Genomic DNA, 25,780 nt, shown 5'->3' with positions numbered 1-25,780 from the left:
GTGTGACTTTTCAACATTACCTTCCTTCACTTCCACATTTCTCGCGCCTCTGTAAAAAGTTCTATGCGCTTCAAAATGATCTTAACTTTTGCCTTGTACACAGGCGTCCACTGTTAAAGGGAACATCGGAGCGTGTGGCAGCAGCTCGGCGCCACCGCCGGCCGTCGGCTGCAACGTGATTCGCGCAGGCGCAGTGCGCGCTGTGAGTCCTGCTCTTTCGTCGTCTGCTTCCGCGCTGCGAATCGTGGCGAAGCGAACCGCTGACGCGGCGAAAGAGCACCGGGCACGGTGCTCACTGCGTCTGCGCGAACCTCGTTGCAGCCGACGGCCGGCGGTGGCGCCGAGCTGCCGCCACACGCTCCGATGTTCCATTTAACAGTGGACGCCTGTGTACATGTCCACCGACTGCGTTCTTTGCGTCCTCAGAAGCAATTTTCTTACTTTATAGACCTTTCTGCAGCCTTAATAATTTGCATCTGTAATGAAGCAGGCTGACGATGCAAAGAGCCATGGCCGCCATCGCATCTTCTCGTTTATTGCATCATGTCATTCACGCAAACAAACGCTCCGAGTTCACATTAATAGGCATGCCTTCCTAATGTATCGCGCTATGTACCTGAGGCGGCCTTTTTCAAACCGCTGTCACTTTTAGATGTTAGGCTGGCAACTTATGAACCCACACTATGACCTTATTCCCATGATGGCATTGTTCCCGTTAAGAAACCTGCATGGACAGCGGCGTCACGAAAAGTATATTATGCACCATGTCATTCATGTACGCAGCGCGCGATAAAAATACTAGCTTTTTTATTCACAAACCAGTTAAGAGCGTAAAATTCTGGAATGAAGTGCTGCGAAAATATGCCAAGTCTATTATGCGCTTGTCCTTGTCTTCCTAAGTCCCTGTATAAGTTACGCGCACGTATTTCTAAGTATCATGAATAACCAACTCGCCGAATCAGCCATTTTATGCCAAGTATTCCGCGAAATGTGTGCGGATGTATCCCCCCCCCCCCCCCAAAAAAAAAGGAAATGTCGGAAGGTGGTATTCAGTTGCACAAAGCTTGGTACAACAAAGCTACTTGTTCCGCGGCTCGTCGTGCTGCAGCACGGGAATCACAACGCCGGCGGCGATTGGTTCGAGCGTGCTTGGCCGAAGAAGCGGCAGCCAAGAGACTGCGACGGGCAGATCCGGATTACGCCGCAAAGCTTTCTCTCTCTCTCTCTCTTTCCTCTTCATCTTTAAATCTCCCCCACCCTGTCCCCATGTGTAGGGTAGCAAACCGGTTGTCCTATACTGGTTAACCTCCCTGCCTTTCCTTCTCTACTATTTCTTCTCTCTCTCTTGCCACTCTGAATGTGCTAACATCACTGTCCCTGAGCCACGGTGTGGGAAACCGTGGCGGTTGCTATGGTGACGGCTAGGCTGCGGATGCTTGGCTTGGCTATTTTTACCAATGGCGCAGCGGGGGTGTTTTGTTAACGGACGCCTTACTACCAGCTTTAACAGCTTCGGCGTTAAAAAGGAAGCGAAATATTAGCTGGTTGCCTTCATTATTGCCTTTTTTGTAGTGGCAGATGCATTAAGATGACTAGAGACATCAATTACGGTGGCAAATAAAAATATCATAATTATGTTTTTAATTAGCTGATACAGGCGACCAGGTCAATATGACGAATTAAGTCCTTACTTCGAAGAGCGTATGGCTAATCTGCGATTGCCAAAAAGCGCTCTCAGGTAATTATTGCGGAGCAATGAAATTCCACCCAATCCATCAAAAGCGTAGCGCCGATGAGCACAACTTGCAGACAACCAGAATGACGTCACTGTTGATGGCGACGATTACAGTGGTTTTGGTTCGTGTGCATTCGTTAACGTACGTGCGCCTTGAGCGCTATAAGAGAGTTCTACTATAGTGAAAAACGCTTACGTCAGCGTTGCGTGCCCCACAACGCCAACGCTAAAACGGAACACGCTGCGTGCCAACCGGTGGTCTTTTAGTACAGCGGAATGCATTTCCGCTAAAGCAATCACATACGGCGCCATCTAGACAAAACACACTAAATTCACTTTAGAATCCCCAAGTGAACAACAAAATCGAGCTAACCCAAAGCCACCGTCGCTGCGTCTCCATGCTACAGTGAACTAGACTGCTTTCGGAAGAATTTAGAATGATCAACTATAATGTATTTAGAAGCTGCCACCGCGGGTGGCGCTGGCGTAGCTAGCCCGAGTGAGTGAGTTGTTAGATGCTGCGATAGGAAAATAGATATTGCTCGGTGCAGCTTGACAAGCTTTTTCGTTTTTCTTCTTTCCAGTGGTGCACCGTACTTTAAAACCACACAGCTACGTGGATGTCGTTTCAGTGCTACGGGAGGTTAGTGTGTTATTTTGAAAAAATGAGTCGCATGAATAAAATAATTTACTGGACAGTTCTGCCTCGCTTTTGTTTCTTGTTGTGGTTGGAAAATTCCGTTTTTGAGCGATTTTGCGTGCCGAGAGCTCGTACCTGATGCTTGGCAAAGCTGCGTTGCAAAGAGCGGTTGTGTCACATGCATCCCTGTCGTCATGCAGCGCAGCCTCTAGAAAGAAAATGGGAAACAAAAATCTTCCTGCATGTTCCCCGTGGTTTTATAGGGCAGCCGATCTTCAAAGCACGAATTTCTGACACGATTTGTTTGATATTACTGCGCTCACAGTAATAACTCTCTTCACCAGAGCCGAAATACGCGATTTACTTATCAGTATTTTGCTGTCAAGAACATCTCTATGACATGCGCAAGGACTATTCGTTTTGCCTACACTTTCTACAGTGATGTAGTAGTGCATAAATTCTCCCCGTTGGTTTACATGTGAACAATTTCCGCACGACTGCAGCAAGGCAGAAAAACGAGTAGTCATCTTAATTATCGATTGAAGCACTTGGAGTGCCACTTTATTTTAACGAGGAGAAAAACTTTTATGAAAACTCTGTCTTCGTTAAAGATTTGCTCTCAATTCGCAGCATCTTGTCCTAGGACAGGATGTTGGGAATTGTCACAGATATGTTTGATGCTGTGATATACCAAATATTCAAACAATTGTTAAAATTTTCTCATAGCACGCACACCTATTTCCTTTCCTTAACGCTGGCGTGATTACGTACTGGCGCCGGGAACCAAGAGGCCACGCGGAGAGGGACCATCATTGCCGCTTTTCTAAGTACCCCTCCGATCCCGCCGCACCGCGCGCTCATTCTCGTTTGTCTGCTCGCGGGACAGGGTACTCGTCCCCTGCGAGTGAAACAACCCTCGCGGAGGAGTGAGACGAAAGAGGATAAAAATCCGAGCGGACAGAGAGAACAGCCTCCCTCGTGTCAGCGGTTACCGTCATCACCCACAGGACCCGCGAGCCGCGCATCGATACACAGGCTGTAGCCGCAGGGCTTCTCGAGATTCTGAGCGAACGCGGTGACGTCATCCTCAGTACACCGCGTTATCTGCAGCAGCAGCACTGCTGAGACGTGTACTCGTCGATTAGCTCTGGCAACGGCACGTCACAAGTTTGTCACAGAGGCCACGTTTGAAGATACGAGAGACGCTTGTTCACGTTGCGCTCGGCTCTTTGTCGCTTTTCCAGATGTCGCAATCCAGCTGCAGAACTTTCAGCTTCGCATATTTACATTTTTAGCATATTTACATAGCACACACTTAATAAAAGACAGCTGGATTCCGCCCATTTCAATATCGGCTTAACTGTTGCACAGTTTCGCTGTAACGCTTGTACATACGTTGAAGGTGCTCGAAGATCATGTCATCGTTCTACCTCACGCCAGCGTCATACCTGTCGGGACTGAAGCGCTGGTCGACATAAATGACGTCATCGTGTGTGATCAGCCTGTGCTGTTTCAACATGACATCTGCGTCGCGAGAGGACTTGCCCGACTGCACGAAGGAAAACGAAGTGTCATGCTGACAAACGTTAGCCGCTAATACAAATACCTAAGTATGGGCACGGCGATAGAATACGTAGAAGTTATTGTGGCTGTAAGCAATGGGTTTGCCTTCTCGCATTCTGCCTAAGCTGCATCGGCGATGCCAACAACCGAACGTTCATTCGGCATCAACCCTAGCCTTCCCACTTGCAAATAGGAATGAATCCGAATCCTTCTGCAGCAATACAAGGACCGTTTCTCGTCGTCCTCAAGGGATCGGCAAACGCACTTGCCATGCACCGCACCACAACGGGAGAAAGTATTCGCACACTCCCAGAGAGTTCCTGTCCAGTTCCACGAGAGAACGAGAAGCTATACAGCGGCAAGTCAACAAGATGCTTCGCGACGACATCATACAAACGCGGTTCTCACCGGCGCTCTTGGTGAAGAAGGAAAAGGTAACTCTGCCTTTCTGGGCCGATTATTCATGCCTGAACAAAGACACAAAAACGCACGTATATTCTCTTCCACGGAAAGACAGCGCCTTAGATCGACTCTCTACAGCGAGATATTTCTCTTCGATGGACCTCGAGGCCGCCCACTGGCACATCGAAGTCGACAAGACAAACTGAGAGAAGTCTGTTTTATAACACTAGAGAAGCTGTTTCAGTTCAATGTTATTTATTCGGACCTCGCTTGGCACTTGCGACGTTACAACGCGTGGTGGACACAGTGCTGGCGAACATGAATCGGCGGAAGGCAGAATTGCATTGTCTACCTGGACCACACCTTCGTCTTCGTATCCAGGTTTGACGAACACGACCAGCGCCTCGAAACAGTGTTTCAGGATCGGAGATAGAACACGCGAACGCTACGATGGACACACACACACACACACACACACACACACACACACACACACACACACACACACACACACACACACACACACACACACACACACACACACACACACACACACACCCACACACACACACACCACACACACACACACACACACACCACACACACACACACACACACACACACACACACACACACACACACACACACACACACACACACACACACACACACACACACACACACACACACACACACACACACACACACACACACACACACACATTTCGATCGTGCGCAGATGCTTTACAAAAGCAGCTGTTTTAGCGATAATCACATGGAAATCAACACACCATGCTAAAGAACACGCGCTTTTCTACACCCTAAGAGCTGCTTCAGACAATCGGATCATTTGGCTTCACACCTGTCTCTCATGTGAAAAACTGTTCCTAAGGCGCGTCATTAGCAATGCTGGAGTCCACTCTGGCCAACAGAAGTCGACGTTGCTGCCTCCCCATCACCGACGACGAGAAGGCGGTACATCGGTTCCTCGGTCTGCGCGCCTACTAACGGCGCATTGTCAAGAAGTATCGCATCCATAAGAGACTAACCTCCCAAAGGCAGATGTCGAGTGCACGACCAGCGTTTGTTACATGCGTGAGATATGAGAAAGCGATAGCGTGTGCCAGCATTTTTTAATTCATAATGTAATCCAGTACATGTCTTGGAAGAGTACCATCGCTTCAAAGGGTGGCGCCATGTTTGTTTGTCGCAATGCTTTTGGGGCAGATTTTGTGGTCCCGCTAGGTTCCAGAAATAGAAATCAGAACGAAAACCGAAACACTGTTCAGGCCTCGCGCATGCGCAGTTGCCCTGACGCTATTTCTTTGGGGCCCCAACCGTTTCGGGCCCCTATTCAAAAACTTCGTATTGCTTTTGAACATGGGCTTGCTAAAATATCAGTAAAATTGACAACGGTCCTTATCATTTAAATAAGCATGCATAAGTGACACTAGAAAAAGGAAACAAGAAGTAGAAGACGGCCCCAAAATACAGGCAGCTTTAATTCCACAACACAAACATTTATGCACACCTTGTCCGCAGTTAACGTAGGTATTACTGAACCTAACAAAAACGGCAATGAAATTTTGACATCGTTGACCTGGTAACGCTTCACCTTGGACTAACAAAAAACACAAAAAGCAAACGCACTCTAAAAAGAGCAACACAGCAATCGTTGTGCGTGTCTTTGTTTCTTCTGTTTTTTGTCTTTCGTGGGCATATTTCGAGGTATAGTAAAACACCACTTGAACGAACGTCAGTTAAACGAACTATTGTGTTGTGCGAACTTTTTTTAAATCCCTCTCCGAAGCGCCATTGAACCCAATGCAAACGCATTTCACTTTAACGAAATTATTGAAGAGCGCATATCAGTTCTACGAACATATTCTGTGACTCTCTCCAAGGCTTTGACGTCATATCGATCAGGAATTGTCTGAAAGATTGGGTACAGATAGCGCTTTGCGTTTTGAAGACTGTGTCATCTGTCACTCTCGCTTTGAGACATGCGTCACTGTGAACAGAAGAGGTTGTAGCGAGCGTCCTACCTCAGGAAGAAGCCGAGGAGGATGAAGAAGTAAACCTTGTAGATGAAGAAACAAGAATTTCAGCTGAAGAAGCAGAGATGTACTTGGAAAAAGTCCAGTTCATCGCTGTCCAACGGGGTGTTGGGCCGGAGAAGTTTGAGAGCTTGAGTACAGTGAGTTAATTCATGACCACTGCAGTACTAACTGCGAAAGTGAAGTAAAATGTTACATTTTTCAAAACGTGCTGAATAAGCAGAAATTCACATTCAAATAAGCAGAACTGCAAATAAAAGGGTCTAAATTTCATTTCAAAACCTGACGTTTTCTTTAGCTACTGATAACAAGCTTCCACATAACTATTTCAGTTTAGTGTACTTTCACTTTAACAAATTTCTTCCTAGGGTTCCTTGAAGTTCGTTCAAGTGAAGTTTCACTGTAACTGGCGAAGCACTAGAACACAAAGCATATTATCTTTCGTGTTTCTCAGAGCCAAGAGAGGTCATTTTATCATCCTACAAAATATCGACGTTACCTGCCTGAAATGAATGCGGAATCGGCTATTTCGAGTTAAATCTTGGCACAACTGGTGAGGTGAGAGGTAGGTTGACCCGCGGTGGTGGTCCTTTGGTCATGGTGCTTGACTGCCGACCAGAAGGTCGTGAAATCGAGTCTCGGCCATGGCGCCCGCATTTTGCTAGGCGCCGTGTACTTACACTCAGGTGCACGTCAGACAGCCCTAGGTGTCCGAAATTTCCGGAGCCCTTCACTACGGCGTCTCTCGTAATCACATCGTAGTTTCGGCGCGCAACACCCCAAAAATAATGAAAAATAGGTTGTGTATGTGAATTTGGAAAGTGAAGCATTGAAATTTTAGAGTTTGCATCTTAGACAAAAATAATTGGCGTCATTCAGTCCGATTCCATCGATCGCAGCTCATTCCAGGCTAAAGTAGCGTTTTCAATCATGAGAACCTGAACAATCGAAGTGGTGCTATCAATGACACGGCAGAGATCGTCATAAGAGCAAAGCAACAGGAGAAACAAATGATCCATGTCCGTTGAAAAGGTCGGACATTCAATGTAGGAAAATTAGATCCTCACCGTGCTTTGGAGGCTCGGTGTACGCAAATTGTGCAGCGGAAACAAATTGTTCAACGGAGCGCAAGTTGTGCATATTGTGCAGCGCTATTTATGCAGCGGAAACGCAAATTCTGCAGCGGAGTGTACACTGTGCAACGCAATTTGTGCAGCGGATATGCAAAGTGTGCAATGTACCGCAAATTTTGCAAATTGTGCAGCGGAAACGCGAATTGTGCAACGCAATTTGTGCAGCCGAAACGCAAACTGTGCAGCGGAAACGCGAATTGTGCAACGCAATTTGTGCAGCCGAAACGCAAACTGTGCAACGGGCCGCAAACTTTGCAAGTTGTGCAGCGTTAAACGCGAATCGGGCAGCGGAGTGCAAATTGTGCAACGCAATTTGGGCAGCGGATATGCAAATTGCGCAACGTACCACAAATTTTGCAAATTGTGCAGCGGAAACGCGAATTGTGCAGCGAAGTGCAATTTGTGCAACGCCATTTGTGCAGCGGAAACGCAAATTGTGCAACGGGCCGCAAATTTTGTAAATTGTGCAGTGTAAACGCGAATTGTGCAGCGGAGTGCAACTTGTGCAACGCAATTTGTGCAGTGGAAACGTAAACTGTGCAACCGACCACAAATTTTGCAAATTGTGCAGCGGAAACGCGAATTTTGCAGCGGAGTGCAAATTGTGCAACGCACTTTGTGCAGTGGAAACGCAAACTGTGCAACTGACCGCAAATTTTGCAAATTGTGCAGCGGAATCGCGAACTGTGCAGCTGAGTGCAAATTGTACAACGCACTTTGTGCAGCGGAAACGCAAGTTGCGCAGCGGAGCGCAAATTGTGGAAAATGTGCAGCGCGATTTGTGCAGGAGAAACGCAAATTGTGCAGCGGAGAGCAAATTGTGGAAATTGTGCAGCGCAATTTGTACAACGGGAACTGAAGTTGTGCAGCGGAAAGCACGATTTAAAGTCTACACTCTACAGGCAGCGGTAGATTTTTATGAGTTATTGAGCTCGTTCGGTTCACGAGAGAAGTGCTGTCAGATATGTTCCCCTCTTTTACGATTTTTTTACTTCTTCACTGCGCAAAAGAAAGATATAAGCGCAATACTGTGGCGAAGCCTGAAGTGTTTCTTTTAGTGAGCTACTGAGGAGCTGATATACGCATCAGTTTTTTTCGCGGACCTGAATAGAAGGAGTCAGTGAAGGTACAGCCTGTTTGCTCGGTAAATGACACTTATGTTCGGGATTACGGTGAACATGCTCTGGTTTGTGTTGCTGAAATAGGTACTTGCTCAAGCAATGGACACCACAAGGTCAGTTCACGCCAACTAACGCCTTCCAACCGGCCAACCATCATATCGATTGTCGTGTTGTTAGTACACACGGAGCATGCAATAAATGTTGAAACCCAAGCTGTACAATCTTCTGTAGCTGTTCACCGTGATCATTTAAAGCGTACTGTTAGCGTCCCAGTTGCAATGATCTCTATTTGAAGAGTTTGTTTGCCATTGTGGTTTGTTTGCAGGTCATTGCTGCCATCAATAACGACAACAACAATGTGGGCTTCTCGGCTCGCAAGGGAATCGTCCAAGGCTATCATGCGGCTCCAACACACGTGGAACCTTGATACGGGTGCTTATGAAGTGCTGAAGCCATGGATTCACGCGGAGAATCTCAGGGCTCTCGATGTAATTCGGTTCACACAGCCTGCTGTAGGCGCAGAGCAACAGTACATCGACGTTGGTTGTGGACCAGGAAGCTTTACGAAGGAAGCACTGCTGCCAAGAGTGCTGCCAGAGTGCCGGCGTCTCGTGGCGGTTGACAGGTAAGCGCCGGAGGGAACCTCAACTTTTTATGCATTATGCGCTATGATCTCAGTAAAACATCGAAAGACGAGATCTGATGAACTTGACATGCGGCTAATGATTTTTTCTGGTGCAGCCACAGTTGGTCGTTGAGCACACCCACTCACCCACACACACGCACACACACACGCACGCACATATGCAGTAGCTCTCGCCCTTTCATCCGATGATTTGTAAGTGATATTAAGTACAGGTGCTAGTACAAACACAAATAAATTTGCATTTATCGACGTTTCAACAGGAGACCGGTCTTCTGAAGGGTGGAGTTGACAAGTACAGTCGCTGAATTTATACATGTTCAATATGAGAGTCGTGCGAGGGAAGAGTTCGCACTATCCACGTGCTTATTGTGTTTTGCAAAGACGCAAGAATGACAATACTAGGAACTATCGACATATGTTTCATGCCCATGCGAAAAGCGGCTTTAGACGTAGGGTGTAATAAACAAACGTGAAGCGTCGCCTTGTTATACGACTCTACTCAGTGCGGGTACCAGATGGACGCCCCACTCAAGCTTTTCGTGGAAGGTCCTTCTGTCATTTGGTGGGAAGGGAGATCTCGACCGACAATAATATTGAAGAAGAAAAGGAATAAAAAAATGCGAGGGCATTTTTTAATGCGGGTGAGTTCATCTGCTATTTCGTCATGCATAACATCCAGGTGCTGCTGCGCCCCCTAGAGACAGTGGCATTCCACGCCTTTGTTTCTAGGTTAAGAGCTTAAGGTATGTGCTGCATATAATTATTGCCGGGGAGTGTCCGTTTTCAAGCGCCCGCAGCTATTTCTTGACACGATTTTGTTAATTTCTGCCCTGTACCAATTGTGGAAGGGCGCTACGTATGCAATGCGCCTAATTACAAACGCCTGTATTGAGTGCATGACGCTGGTCTCCTCAATGCCTCGGTGTATCTAAATCTGCGCAGTAGCCTCATCGCGTTAGCGCGGCCTTGGTTTCTAGCTTGCGTACGATATCACCGTTGGTTTCCTTGCACTCAATGGTGAGTCCGACTGTGTATGCTGGACCTATGGTATGATCTTTCCATCTGCCATGTTGACTCTAATGTCTTCGTACTGGCGGCTACCTAAGTACGCTTTGGGCTGCCTGCCTTTCAGCATCGGTATATATAGGAGCGCCGATTATTCAGGCGAATATCGAAGGCCGTACCTCATAGGTATCTCTCCACGGTGGGTACGGATTCTTGAGGTCTCTGCTCAACGTAACTGTCGTTACCGTCGCCTATCCAGATGGTGATATCAGCGTACATGGAGCGAAGAGCTACCGGGATTTCGTCGAGTCCCTTCGGTATCACTACCATTATCAAATTGAAAAGCATAGGCGCGATCATGGAGCCCTCTGGGATTTCGTTACTCCCAATTTCGTAGACGTCTGATTTATTATACCCTATGGCGATCCTCATTTTTGTGTTTGACAGGAAATTTCTCATGTACGCTCTCTCTCGCTCTCGCATGTTGAAACTCGACCTATATTTGCGCCATGCGCTGCGTTATGGAAAGCTTTCTTGGGATCCAGTCTGAGAATGGCCTGAATGGATCTGGATTTATTGTCGAGTATTTCGTGTTTGAGCTGCAGAATGGCGTCCTGCGTAGATGTTTCATTTTGCTTTTTTTACCTATATATACGTATCAAGTCACTCGCATTCAGATGTCATTAAGACTCGTTTTTAGCAGTCCGCTTGCCACCTTCCTTACCGTCACAGCCACGCGTCATACGTTGGAGGTGCTGGGTGTCGATCCCAGTACCACTCGCATATGAAACAGAAATTTTCTGCGTTCGTGCGTTCTAGTGTGTTCTGCAGCAGAACATTGTGTCTCGAAAGGAAAGGCGCAAATTTAGACACTACGGAAGAGGGACAACACTACGAGCGATTCCCCAACAAGCCCCTCAGAAGTACTTCGAACAACTTTGCGTTTCGCGCGCTGCTGAATCCACGTAGAAAGAAGCACGCGGTTCTGATGCGATCCACCAACTTTGTCAGATACCCTAGTATCCGCTCTCTCCTATAGAGCCCTTAACTTAACGCATTCCATCACTTTTTTTATATTTTTATATTTTTGTGACGGTTATTGGACAATTTACACCAGCGCTTGACAGAAGGGTCTGAAAGGGTAGCAAAGAGTGTCCCTAGGTACACGTGCCACTAACAAATTAGTTTCGGCGAGAACTTGACTGACTGCCATTTCTGTTAGAGTTGAATCTTAGTAAATCAATCCTTAAAGGGGACTGACAGCCGACCTAATGGAAATGGAAAGACCATGAAATCTAGTGGTAGAAACGAGCATTTTTTTTCGTGATATCAGTAGCATTTGTATTTTTAAGTGCGTTTCAAACTCACGAAAGCCGGTACGTCGCACCGCCTGTTGCGAGAGCCTTGGTGCTGCACGAAGCAGTTGTTCCAATATATGCACGTAGTCTGTTATTTTGATGCACCATAATGCCCGCTAAAAATTAGTCTTAATATCATCGGGCATTCAAACTTTATTCTGTCCTTATTTTGAAGCAAAAATTGGTGACCTTGCGAACCCGAAACCGGTGTCCAGCCACGTCGCGTGGCGCGTCACAGTGCGAGAACATGAATTGCCGCAACACATGCGTCTTGGGTGAGGCAGGTGAGGCCTCGCTTGTTGGCAGACGTATAATTGCTAGCTTGCTCACCTACCATTGTTTGCAGCATGTGTGCCGTGAACGACTTCGTCCGTGCTGCAGATTAAAAACATTAACTTGCGTGGTGTATTTTCTCTATTGCTATCTCATTTGACAATGGTCCCTCCTGTTTTCTTATGATTGGCACTTCAGTTGCTACAAGCAACAACTCCGGTCATGCGCTCATATTCAGTCACCAATGAAATGTCGCACCATGAAGTGACAAATCACCCCTATAAAGGATCGCATTGCCGCATGAGAAACGGCTTAATGGCCGGCAAGCCCTCAATTGAGAGCGTCAGTTATTAGAAAACTGCGCATACAAATATGTATGTCACCGACGCCGCTTCAAGGGCCGCATTTCTGTGCGCTTTCCGGCGCCGAAATCTGCCGTGTGACGCCGAAATCTGCCGTGTGACGCCACAATCTGACGTGTGGCCCCGAATAGCTTCGCTTAAAAATGCAGACAAAAAAGATGTTCCACGCCGTTATCCCGATTACCATTCAATTATTGGACATTCAGACCAGTAATGTTTCCGCTGCTCTCAGCAAATGGGCACCGTGAAATTTGTATGTAAGACCCTCTAATCTCGACCCTTGAGCCATACAGCTGACATCCCGAACAAGGCAGCTGCGTTAAGAAATAACACGAGTACTAGTCTGTTCAATATTTTAAGAGCGAAGCTGTTTAGCAAATCGTTCCTTGTGAGTCGATCGCAGAAACCTATCGTAATCCTAATGGGTATGTGCCGCTGTGAGGCTACCTGAGAACGAGTACAGAGACATATATAGAGAAAAAAAGAAAGAGAAAAACAGAGACGGAAAGCAAGATATAAAGAAAGAAAAGAGTTATTGCCGCAAGAAACTTCTTCACGAGGCAGAATTCTAACCAGCGTGGCCTCGATCCGAAGGCGAGCGTACTAATTGGCTATCCAGGCACGCTAGGAGAGCGTAGCATATCCTTGTGTGTAAAATGTGGGAAAGGGAAATGAGCGTGGGGAAAGAGATGTGATGGTGAGGAGGAGGGGTTGGAGTAAAGCGTACACAGAAAGAATCGGAAAGCGAGAGAAAGAAATGCAGCAAGAAAAAGAAACAGAGACAGAGAGAACATATAGAGAACATGTAGAGAAAGGAGTACACTGTGAGCAAAAAGAAAGAAACAGGAAGCAAGCACCGCGTCGTCTAATGACCAGATACCGCACCATCTGGCCAAGCCGTGCATGCGCAGTAGCTAAGCCAACCCCACCGACGGAGACATCGCGCGCAACCACGTGTGCATAATATGCCTAGCCTGCTGCGTGCTCACGAGGAGGAAGCCACGGATTTCTAGACTATACATGTCGATAGACATGTATAGCCTAGAGATGTACGATTGGTGACGGCTACATGCTTCGCAATGCCAAGCTTTGCGCGACTTAGTGCAAACTGCCAGGAATTTTTTTTCGTATTCCCGCAGACATTTGACGAGTAAGCACTGCTGCCTATATGTTCTCTACGTAGTACAAAAGTTACTCAAATAGTTCAGGAATAATCTATTAAAATATTTCTTGCTGTATTCCTTATTTATTCTAATTTACTTATTCGATCACTCCTTGCATCGTAGTCAATTTCTCGCACTCAGCTGTTGGTGTTCTTTGCATGTGGCTCTCTTACCTGGTTGTATGTGTTAGAAAATAATATTTTATTCTTAGGTAGTTGGATGTAAGATGTTCTTATGTATTTCCTTGTATTGCTATTCTAAGTGCGTTTCTGCCCGTCATGCAAGGGCGCACTTTGCGGATTGCGTACTTCATCATTAAATAAATAAATGATCAGCTCGACATAAGAACATTTTGTGACAAACCGCGAGGTCATTGTGAAAGCAGCCTTATCAACTAGCTGATGCCTGGATAAAATGTGTAATTACGTTTGAAAAACAAGACAGACAGACGGACAGACAACTATACTGAGCTTCTAAGGGAGGCGATAGTTTTTAACCTTATAATGTAGAAGAGCCTGACGCCCCCTAAATTCTGTGTTTCGAGAAGAAACATGGGTCAGCGTATACTTTCATTTTATTTGTTGCTTTAACTCGTGTTTTGGCTCTACAAGTATCTCATTTATCATGATTAGGGATACCATTAACGATATATGCATGAGAGAGGGGATTAGTTAGAAATCAATAAAACTGAATCAAGAGCACTTCGATTGAAGATTTTTGTTCCTGGTGGCACCTCTTTTTATTGCAGTATAAATTTGCCCTTAAGGTAGAATTTTTGGACTGACTTATAAATTTATGTCTAATTTAATCATTTGGACGTGCTACATGATGAGATAAAAAAAGAAGAGAAAACACATTGCATTAATGCGGTATACAAGTACAGTTAGACAATTAGAAAAACACAGGTTGTCTTGGATGCCAGTTGCCGATTCGGACAAGTTGTTCTATCTTTTGATGCACGGAGAACGAATGACAGTGAACAAAACTCCACCGGAAATGAAGTTATGCACGAGTTGGCAGCATGATCTTGTTTGTTTTGGTCGCCTAGATAAAATCACATTATATTTAATCTCAAATCAAATCAAAATTTGCTGAGCACACCAGACATGTAGCATATATGAGATTAAAGACGCAAGTAGTGCTTTTGTGGCGTCACGTGGGCGATGGCAAAAGGGTACATGAGCAGCACTCATTCTCCTCGAGCTGCTTTATGCTGTTCACACAAGGCGAAAGTGTACTGCATAAATATTTTTTCTCTTCTAATAAGGTGCAACAAGGCTTTAGATTACGCAAGGGAAAACTTCAGCCACGACCTCATAATGTACGACACGCTGGATGTTGAACGCCACAACCCAGAGAGCCTCACGGAGCGATACGGTGCCTTCGACCGCGTCTACTCCTTCCTGACTTTTCACTACGTGGCGGACATCGCGAAGGCTTACAGCAACGTTTGCAAGCTGCTGAAACATGGAGGAGAGTGTCTGGTGCTGTCCGTCGTGAAAGCCGACGCCATCGAAGTTTGGAACGAGGCGTATCAAATGGAGGAGTGGAATGCGCTAATGATTGTGAGTGTCACTGGTCGTAGAAACTTTACGAACTCTGGTGTATGTGTCACAGATAGAATGAAATATAGAACCACGTAAAATTAGTCTTTCATGCGCGCCGCACGATAAGATCGCAGGAATGGCACATCACTTTCTTAGAGTTCGATGGTGTGCGTTGTTGCATCCCTAGAGCTCAGCGCTTAATGCTTAGATTATTTTTTTTTCATAATGTGTGGAATACGGTTATGGCCGAACACATTTCTGAGAACCTCTCTTCCGAATGTGGTTCGCCCATTTGATTTCTACCCTCTTAAGGTTGTTCAAGTTGCTGCCTTCTTGATGAAATGAAACTTTTCGCAGCGGATGCGCTACTAGGTTTAATAGTTGTTACTATACCGTACCTGGCGTACGAACCTTATGAACTTCATGAAAAAGAAACGCCAGTGCTGTAAGTTTAATTTGTGTTTAAAGCTAAAGCGTTTGTAAAAGAACGAGGACAGAAGAACTAAGATTTTGACAGGACAGTTCTTCTGTCCTGACAGGACAGAGTTCTTCTGTCGCTTAAAAAAGCTTTTGCTTTAAACATGAATGTCCACCAACTCGCCCATCTCACCGTCTTCTTGCAAGTTTAATTTGCCCATAATATTTAAATTAACATAATGCTGTTGCTGTCACATACTGATTTGACATACTATTAAAGGACATGTGCGAGTTTCTTTACCGGGACACCTAAGTTTACACGTTCAGTAAGCTCCGAGAAGAGAGCACTTTCAAATATTTAATTCCTCACTGCCCTCATTCGTGGTACTTAGAGTTCGTTGAAAAGGAGTAATCGCTATATTCTGTGTGCTTCCTCATCAAGTCCTCCCTGTAGTGCGATAACCTTTATTGCTTGGTTCCTGTCCACCACGGTTGCTCAGTGGTCACGTTCCTCGGCTGCTGCCACGAAAGTTGCGGATTGCGGGCACGACGCGCACATTTTGATGGAGGCGAAACGCTCGAAGCTCATGTATTGTGCCGTGTCAGTGCACGTTAAAGAATACCAGGTAGTCGAAATTTTCGAAGCGTTCCACTGCGGCGCACCTCACCAGCATATCGTTATTTTGGCACATAATACCCAAGATATATATATTTTTTTGTTTCCTATGGTGTATGACTAGTGACATAATGTTCTACAGCGAGCAGTTTGAGACCTGCTCTTCTTACACTCGCAGGCAGCACTGCAGAAACATTTTTAGTACAGAAACATTACAAGTAGTAGCACATCCACGAAAGGAGTTGTATAATTTGGTAGGAGGCGTGAGCGTTCGATGGAGAAATACGTGCACGAAACATGCACGAACGCTGACGCAGCATTCGGTTATACTGGTTGTTTCACTATTTCGGCACTGTGAGAAAGAATAAACACTATGCAGAGCAGCACTTGAGAAAAACGAGTGGTAGTAGCGTCGAAGCTTTGCAGAGAGCAATTCCTGGCTTGAAAGAAGGAAACAGTTAGGGTGGGGCATTGCGCAGTGAGAAAGAAAGAAAGGAAGAAAGAACAGTAGTATGTCAGGCACGTACCAGGGGCGTAGCCAGAATTCTTGTTCGGGGGGGGGGGGGGTTCAATCATACTTTATGCATGTTCGTGCGTGCGTTTGTATGTGTGCGTGTATATATACGCAAGCAAAACTGAAAATTTTTTTTGGGGGGCGGGGGGGGTTGATCCCCACGACCCCCCCTCTGGCTACACCCTTGGCACGTACACGCAAAGCTGCGCTTGGCGCTATTCTCCCCTAGGGCAGGTGCTTTGAATTTTTCAGGCTCCTAAACATGTTCTAAAGATGGCTTGTCTATGCACTTTTTTTGCTCATGTGCGATGAATGCTCCATATCGGACTCGAATTTTGCAGTCGGCATACGTCAGCAATCATTGGGTCTATTGTCAAGCGATTCAATGCATGCGTTAGAGAATGCATAAGATTGCTTGTTTGACAGGAATAAACCGCAATGGATGTTTAGCACTTACGTTCTTCGTTTGTTTATGTGTCCGTTCTGTGTTTTTTTATGCGTGCTGCCATTAACCACCATGAACCAACTAGCCAACCAATACGTCTTAAGCATTGAAAATATGCTCGTTACACGTGAAGACGTTGGTTTCAGCAAAAACCCCCAATTCACTGTTGTACAAATGATCGATGTGCTCTAGAGAGGAAAACCAGCATTGAGAGAGATCTTTACTTTCATTATGATATGCTTTTTTTGTTTTCGTCAACAGTCCCTGTTTTTCAATCCGTTAATGTAAGGCCTCTGGAGCTTTCTACTCTGCATGAATACACACGGTAGCATGCAATTTGATGATAGCGTAATTCGCTGCGGCTTCGTTGTTTGTCTTTGTTAAACATTCGAACTTTGTGAAAAATGCATAATAACAGTCGCTAGTGTTGTACGAGAAGTCGACGCACGAGTAAGAGTGCGAAGACATCATAAGCTATCTGATTGAGATGACTTTTGTTATAGAGAACACGAAACACCTACACACACCCTCATTCCTTCGTTTGCTCTGCAAGACCAATGCTCTCACGGGAGTGCTGATGGGTGTGCTGACCGCTACGTTCAATAGCTTGGCTGTGGAATAAAATTTAGAAACCGTTTTACCTGCCGCAACCGTCTGAACAAATAGTCTGTCTGGACAACATCCATCCACTGCGGGTATGCGCTCCTGCTGAATACTACATTGGGATGTAGCAAGAAGGAAACAGGCAGAAAAAGCAAACAAGCAAGCGTTCCGCCACAACTCGATTAATTTTGTAAAAAAAGATAATGCACTTTTACACCGACTGAAGAAACTTTACAAGAGGTCCTCGACATAACTATTAATTGGTGTACACAGATAGGCATTGAAATCTAAAAAAAATCATGGCTGATCTCTCCGTCCTAGCAATCGGTATAACACGAAAATGGAACGTGTCTTCACAGAAGTAGTGCTTATTGTGTAGTGATATATGAGAGCTTGTACAATGTCTATTCGTGTTTTGCCGCTATAGCACCGTTTGACGTGGATGCACCCATGTTGACGGCATGTCTCTATCGCGACGACTATCGCCCATGATCATGATTAAACCGTTGTGGTAGCTGACGTTGTGAACATATATTTGGACACAGCGAATCGTGAATACCGCGTAAGGATGATACCAACAATCTCATAATCAACACTGGTACCCGGTATGCACTTTTTTCAAAGCGTCGTCAATTAAGGAGAGAAACGGCACGGGGTGTGCTTTCTAGCAATGGGTGACTGACGCCTGCGATCATGCATACACTACCACACATTGCGCTTCAGCAACACGGGAGGTAGAGGTTCGTAGCCTAAGCCGCAAGCGCGTGCGTCCCGCTGGCCGCGGTCTCGCAGGCGCTGGTCTCGCTCCACCAAGGCACGACATAAGCCCGTCGAAATCGCGTCCTTTCTGCAACGCGTATTGCAGCAGTTTTGTTAGTCGGTGTTCTCGCAATCAAAGCAATCGGCCGGAGAAATCCCGTAGTGCATGTGGAAGCTGCACTACTCCGATGAGCCGACGCACGCTAACACGAAGCGAAAGGCAAAGAACGAACTGCGTCAAGGGTGTCTCGGCGATGCCAGCGCGCCGACGCACACCGAGACGTTTTAACCATGACCTCCGATATCGCGCGCTATCTGGGAGTAAGCGCTAGTAAATGTCGATCGTGAACCATTACTTCTTTTCACCTCTCACAGACGGCGGCACCACCCCGCTCCGCCCCGCCTACCTACATCGCCAACAGAAAGCACCATGCGAAATAGAATATGTGAAAGACATAAGGCGCGTTCGCGCCGTGTCTTGCCTCTGCCGAGTTAGCTTAGTTGTTAGGGCGTCGGGCGCTTGCTGTCGCGGCCGCAAGGTCGTGGGTTCAATTCCCAGCGGGGAATCTTTCTTGGTTTTTCCTTCTCATCCGTTGGCGTCCATTTTATCAACGTCATATCCGTGACGGATGTACTTGGTGGGCCCCGGCATAAAACATTTCCGTGTTAAAAAAACGACATTGATATCGGTTGCGAACAAGTATGGGCGCCGTCTATAGGGATCCCGACCTCTGCAGTTTTTTTGGATCAGCAGCCACTACACGAGGCTTAAAGTATCCTCGCCCTTGGCCTGGAAATTGCTGCCACTGGATTTGCAGAACCTTGGGTCAAGAATGCAAAACAAGCTTCAGAAACAATAGCATTCCTACGCTGGATTGCGAAGAAATCTGGTGGCGCTAACACCAACATGGCTCGCCTCCTTGCCCGTTCCACATTGCAATCAAGGCTCGTATACCGCGCCCCGTTTCATTACCTCACGGTGGCCGAACGTACTCGCCTATCGGTGATTAACCACGAAGCCATGCGGGCCATAACTGCACTGCCCCGTATCACTCCATTGAAAACACTGCAACAGGAGTCCCAACACAACGCTATCGACGAGGCGTCTCTCATAATCATATCATGGTTTTGGGACGTTAAGCCCCAGATATGATTATGAACGCTATCGACGAGTTAGCACATCAGCGTCGCTCTACTCGCAACCTTAAGTCATGAACGTTCCACTCAGTCGCGGCGTTGGCACGGTACATAGGTAAAGAAATTCACAATCCAGCTTCAGAGACAACCACTATTGCCCCATGGAACAGAATGCGGCTGAGTGAAAACAAACCCCTTTGTCGCCTTTACCGTCCGGTTCCAAGCCAGGCGAACGCACCAGCTCCCCGCCTTAATCGTGCCGATGTCCTTGATGATGTCGCTGTCGTACCGTATACTGATGCCAGTGTTAGTGACAATACCATTCATACCGCTCTTGTGTGCCCATTAGTACCAGAGACTGGCCAGACATGCTCGTATTTTGCGGATCCCGCACCACAGACTCATCGTCAATGTCGCTAACTATCTTTGTCAAAGGCGGCGTGTCATCCGTGGCGGGTTAGTTATAAGGGGTTAGTGTTGACGTCACGTCCAGCGGTGGCGCGTGTCGCTGTTGGTAGTTGCTGCCTGCAAAGAAAAAACTGTAAAGCAGGAGAAGGTAATCCTAGCGACACGCGCCAACAGCGATAGGCACCACCGCTGGACATGACGTCAACACTAACCCCTTAAAACAAACGCGCCAAGGATGTCAAGGCGCCTTTGACAAAGATAGCTCTTCCTATCTAAACATCGGCCAGCCTGTCTGAGGCCCTTTCTCGTGTTTGTTCTTGTTTGTTCTCGTGAAATGCGTCGATATTTTCCCTGACGCTGCAATCTTGATGTCTGTATAGAACACATGCATCAGTGAGAACCGAAAAATAATTTCGCTCCTACAATTGGCAGCGCATGCTCATTTTTCTTTCACGTCGTTCTGTGCTCTGTGAGCCTCGCGTTAACGCAACGACCCGCTTGGCCAATAGGAGGCACCACGAGACAAGGGTTTTTTTGTACACTACGCTCGTAGCGCAGGTAACAAAACTCTTATCACCTCGATAACTAATGGCACACCCTCCATGCCCCTTGATACCCCTGCCCTTACAGCTTCTCGGCACGGCTGTGCATATGTTACTAGCCTCAAGATGCGTAGATATTGCTACGTTAACCCCAAACCGCGTTCCTATTTTCGTAAGACCTTGTGACATTTTGTGCATTTACGGAATAAGTGAAACGTGCTCCTCATTCTTGCCATCTTCTTTGTCTTTACCATATTTCTTCTTTTAAGACTTTACCCCCGTCATTAGTTTTATTGCAGTCATCCTAAGGACAGAGTCAGGATAATCTGCCACTTTCAATCAGTTGATCTGCTCTAAAAAACTTTCTAACACTGTGTCATGCGAAGAACGGGTGAGTGCGGCGCTCAAGCACGTGATGGCCACCTCATTGTTGAACAGTTGTGAATGCCCCGAACCATAATCTAAGCGACTTCCCGGTCCTGGGCTTATAAAGCCAGCAAACATGCTTGCCTCCAAGCTTTATTTGCACTACAAGAATTGCAGTTTGTTTTCACTTGGCAACTCCATCGCGAATTTTAACCCGTATCTACATTCGTAGAACACTTTCAGAACTAAACCAGCATTTTGTGTAAAGCATTCACTTATCACAGCTACGTAATCATCCCCATATCTGCAAATTGGACTAGCCACATCTCTCAATACCTCTCTTACAACTCTGTCCACAAAAGTAAGAAAATTGTTACTTAAAACCGGAGCGACCTTTGCACCAATGCCAACCCCTTGCGCTGCAGAAACAGATTGTTATCCCACCCAACTACAGTGGACCTACAGTACATTGACAACACTTCCACAGAAGAGTGAATTGAAATGCCACACACGTTCCTACACCCCATTTCATCGTTCTCAAGAATACATTTCACACAATCCATCAGCTGAATATAGGGCGATAAGTAATATAGCTCAGATACATCGATACGCCAGCCCCTATATTCCCGGAAGTCTCCTTCCTTAAAGGGATATAAAACAGCGTCAGAATTTGGAACCAAAAATAGGTCGTCAAACCTCAAATAAGACAGATGTTTTTCGATGTAAGCAGACACGGCGAGCTGCCATGTTCCCCCTCAGATACAATAGTTCTAAAAGGGATGCCTCGTTTATGTGTTTTTGCAGAAAAGAGAACTTCCAACTGAAGATTTTTGGCATTTTTCCCATAGGACGCCAAGTGATCCAGACTCAGTTGCTCGAGCTACTTTACAGATATAGCTTTTTCTTTTATCGGAGCAAAATTCTTTTCAATGACCTGCAAGCCCTTCCGCGAAAATGTATGCGAAAACGCTGGTACAAGCCAAGCCATGTACGACCGAACCAACTAGGAAGCGACTGACACTTTGCGGCGCGTATAGAAAGGAGGAAGACCTGGCTGAACACCTGATACTTTTCTGCAGAAGGATTTTTTTCGCATGGTCTAGTTGGTGCTTGCTAATAGCGCCTGTGGTCTGTGGTTCTGTTTTTCCGTTTTGTCTTTTCGCGCTACATGATGCTTATTACTTGATACTTTCCTGTAAAGGCCTTTCCCCTACAGTCCAAGGCAATAGGGATCCATATTTTAAAGCTTCATATTGAAACAGCGCAAAAGACGAGGACACAGAAAGACTAGACAACACAAGCGCTGAACTGACAACTGAATGCTTTATTCAAGCGAAACATAGAAAGGCAGAAGAAGAAAGAAAAAAATGCGCACCTCCCTTTTGCTGCATATTTTAAAGAATTGGTGTTTAGGAACAATGGAGGTAAAACAGACTTTAAGTGGGTAGAAATAACCAAGAGGAGGTTATCCAATTGCTTGCTAAAGTCAAGGCAGGAGTGAAATTTAATCAATCACTAGGCAAAGTTAGTACTTCATGATAAGTTACGGCTACGTGACGTGAGCCGCCGTCAAATCAAAAGGACTGGACGGGGTTTTACGTGGTCTCATAGCTTGACCACGCCTGTTTATTTTTCAGAACCCTGCAGCACTGTTTCCAGGAATTGTACATAGCGGCGCAGCCACAAGTTCAGCCGTTCAACTAGAGGCCCACACGAGGGAAAGCATTTCTACGGCTGGTCTGCACTGTTTAACGTACCATAGGTACAAGAGCCTCTGGGTGTTTCGTCGCATGGAAGACTACCTCGGTGAGTTTACTAAGAAACACCAAACAAAAATACTAATCAGAAAACTTTATTTTTTTATTGCTAGTGCTGCTGAACCTAGGTAACCCGGTCAATAGGTCTATGCTGCTCGTTCACGGCTGCGCTGGAAAGAAAAGCTTTCCACTGGGATGAAAAGGGGCTTCAGTATGCTAGGTTGGCCAGGTAGTGTGGAGCATTAACGCATGGAATGGCAAAGGTTTGGCCGTGCCCGCAAAAAGATCGTCTGGGTGCTGGGTTTAGTGAAACGTGCAAGGCTTTGGAAACGTATCAGCCTGGCGTCGACCACCCTGAATCCATGACAACCTTCTCGCCGGCAGTTATGGACGGTTTTCAGCAGCGCCGCACGGACGCTACCACGCTTGATCTCGGGACTGCACCGGCACGATTCACCTTAGGTGGCAGGCCAACGAAGCAGCCGTTCAGCTGTACAGGGGTGTTTTGGGTTCTCAAGATGCACCTAAATGCAAGTACACGAACGTTTTTTTTTTTTTTTTCACGCAATAGAAATGCGGCTGCCATGGAGGGAAATAGAACCCGCATCTACTTAGCCGATCAACTCCTATCGCGCTTTTTTGTTTCAAGAAGAACCAAATGCACAGACCGAACTGTGCTGATATTCAAGGGAGCGTAAAGCGCGCCTGGGTATCTTTAACTTCTAAGACAGATTGTAACGTGAGCTAGAAAAGGCAGTTTCTAATATAAATTAGCCAAGTATTGCATCTCTTTCAATCAAACTGAGCCACATTTATTAACCCAGCGCTTCGTCAACCATCATGACCAAAACAACCAAGATGATCTTATCCAATCTGCTTCATTTGTGTCCTTGTTGCTTTAGTGTGCTGACGTTCCACAATTAGTTTTTGTAGGGTGAGTTGGCACTTACTGAAGCCCATGATGTTGTAGGGCAAAACTAAAATATCAAGAGCAAGAGGCCGACTTTCCTACTTCTATTCGCCTCATAGTGTTTCTTTTTGAAGTTTAGGGCTTCAGTATCATGTTCTTCTTTCGCTCTAAGACGATATATTTTAAATAAAAGACAACTGCAATGAAGATAATGGACACCCATCTATCCCGTGAAGAAGTGATCCGAAACCGCAAGGCATAAAACGAACTCAGAAGAAGAGGAGCTGGAGCACTTTTCAAGGCCTTAATAGATGACAAGAACAAGAAAGCACTGCCAACAATCCAGAATAGTGAGCCTTTTGCCAGGAAGGACCAATAGCCCTTAAAGTCTAGTTACCTTCATTACGCCCATCCGATGAAAGACCGCACAAGGAATATGTTAATTTTATCGCAAAATATTGCTATACTATACATTCTAATCGTTTTGCGACTTCTTTTTCCAGTTAATACAAGCCCAAATGAATTGTTACAATCTATGAGCCAAATACAATTTTTACTCCTGAATACTGGGTATAGTGCGCTATAAGACTTTAGCCGCCATATACATGTGAGGTACTTATGAGACAGGCACACACTGGCAAAAAATTGTTGGATATTGTCATAGCAAAAAAGTGCGTTTTTGTCAGCTTCAGTTAAAGGGCACTCGGCTCGTTTTGCAAAAAAAAAACGCGATACGTTACCTGCTAAGCTACCAGTGGGGGCCGCCAGTGATTTGAAGCGTAAGCCAAATTATTCGGATTTGAAGCGTAAGCCAAATTATTCGAACATCCAAGGAAGTGACGTTCGGGAAGCGGCTGGGAACACAAATCACTGTTTAGGTTCAAACCTGGCACCTGCCTACTTTCGTCGGCGGCGACTTACCCGACGCAAATCTGTTTTGCCAAGCACGTCTGATGATGTTTCGCTAGCAAACTACGCTTGCGCCAAATGTGTTATTAGTACTGATCTGTTTCTAACTGCCAAGTAAGTATGGCGATTCCCAGACTCCTTCTTATGTGCCCGCACGGTTTTATTTTTAATTTAGAATTCCGAAACAGGACATAAGTAAAGCTTGACATGGAAGCTCTAACTCTGTGTCAGACGCCAGCGTTCTAGCTCCACGGCGGTGGTACAGTGGTTACGGTACCCACCTGCTCACCCGAAAATCGCAGTTTCAATCGCGGCCACGGCTGTCGCATTGCGACGTGGGCTAGATGCTCGAGGCGTACGGACTGTGCGATGCCACAGCACGCTAATGATCCCCAGGTGGCCGATATTATCTGGAGCCATCGACTATACGGTGTGCCCCATAGTGATATCATGGTTTGGCACGTAAGACTCCAAAAATTGCTATTATCAGAATTAGCTTCGTATAGAGCACGCTGTTTATACTAGGTATGGAAGCAGAAGGCTTATATTTGATTTAATACCTATGAAATGTCCTTCCTAACACCAGACGTCCTTGGATTGTTCCGTACCGATAAACAACTCTCAAGACTTCAAACGGAAGTTCCTTGATCGCTTATATGCATTCTTGGTTGCAGACGCCTTCATGCCTTCATTCCAAGCGTATGACGGTGTGCCTCCTGAGAAGCATGATGCTCTCAGGGATTTATGGATGGACCTGCTCCAGAAGAAGACTCGCGTCGTTCATGGAAGAGAGTGCGGCGTTACGTACACTTTCAGCATTGTTCACGCCCGGAGACCACATAATTCTTGAGCACGGCGCGGAGGCAGATGGCGTGGATGCTTGTGCATGTGCAGTAGGCAATGGCGACAAACGATGTTTCAATAAGTTCCATTTTGTGTTGTTTGGGTGTCACGTAGTCACCCATGACGTGTCGGCTCTGTGGAACACTGAAAAAAGAGTTCAGCAGTTGTCTAATTTTATGCTGGCCCAATTGATGTTTTAAAAATGCATTATCACTGATAGTTCGTCTTGAAGAATGACAAAATATTCCTTTGATGTCGGCGTGGTTGTCATTTAGGAAAAGACCAAGTAAAAGAAGGCTGGAGTATGAAAGGGCTCGTTGCATGCTACGTCTGTTTCGGAAGGACCACAGAGCAGATACGTCATTGCGTTATTGTTTTCAGAACGAGAATAAAAAGAAATATAGCACGTGCCCCTGCCTACCTCTTCTTCGCCTTCGAGCTTCATCGTCAAACTGTTTTCGACATTTTCCCGCCGGCCAGCTTCAATCAAAGCAGACTGAGTGTATGCAACAGCTGAATCGCTATGACTGGTCTCACACAATGCTTTTA

General features: G+C 46.1%; 1 protein-coding gene across 1 annotated transcript; it reads left to right on the top strand.

Moving 5' to 3' along the window:
• The first annotated feature begins 8,974 nt into the window (after nucleotides 1–8,974).
• LOC119405334 (uncharacterized) lies at nucleotides 8,975–25,562 on the top strand. Its single transcript, XM_037672167.2, has 4 exons — nucleotides 8,975–9,276; nucleotides 14,726–15,023; nucleotides 22,450–22,618; nucleotides 25,063–25,562. Exons 1-4 carry the CDS (start codon nucleotides 9,008–9,010, stop codon nucleotides 25,236–25,238), a joined length of 912 nt encoding a protein of 303 aa, XP_037528095.1. The 5' UTR covers nucleotides 8,975–9,007; the 3' UTR covers nucleotides 25,239–25,562.
• The last annotated feature ends 218 nt before the right edge of the window (nucleotides 25,563–25,780 follow it).

Source organism: Rhipicephalus sanguineus, chromosome 9 (genome assembly GCF_013339695.2).
Source record: "Rhipicephalus sanguineus isolate Rsan-2018 chromosome 9, BIME_Rsan_1.4, whole genome shotgun sequence".
In the NCBI taxonomy this organism is placed as follows: domain Eukaryota; kingdom Metazoa; phylum Arthropoda; class Arachnida; order Ixodida; family Ixodidae; genus Rhipicephalus; species Rhipicephalus sanguineus.
The sequence above is the reverse complement of the archived record's forward strand: the minus strand, read 5'-3'. Positions and strand labels throughout refer to the sequence as shown.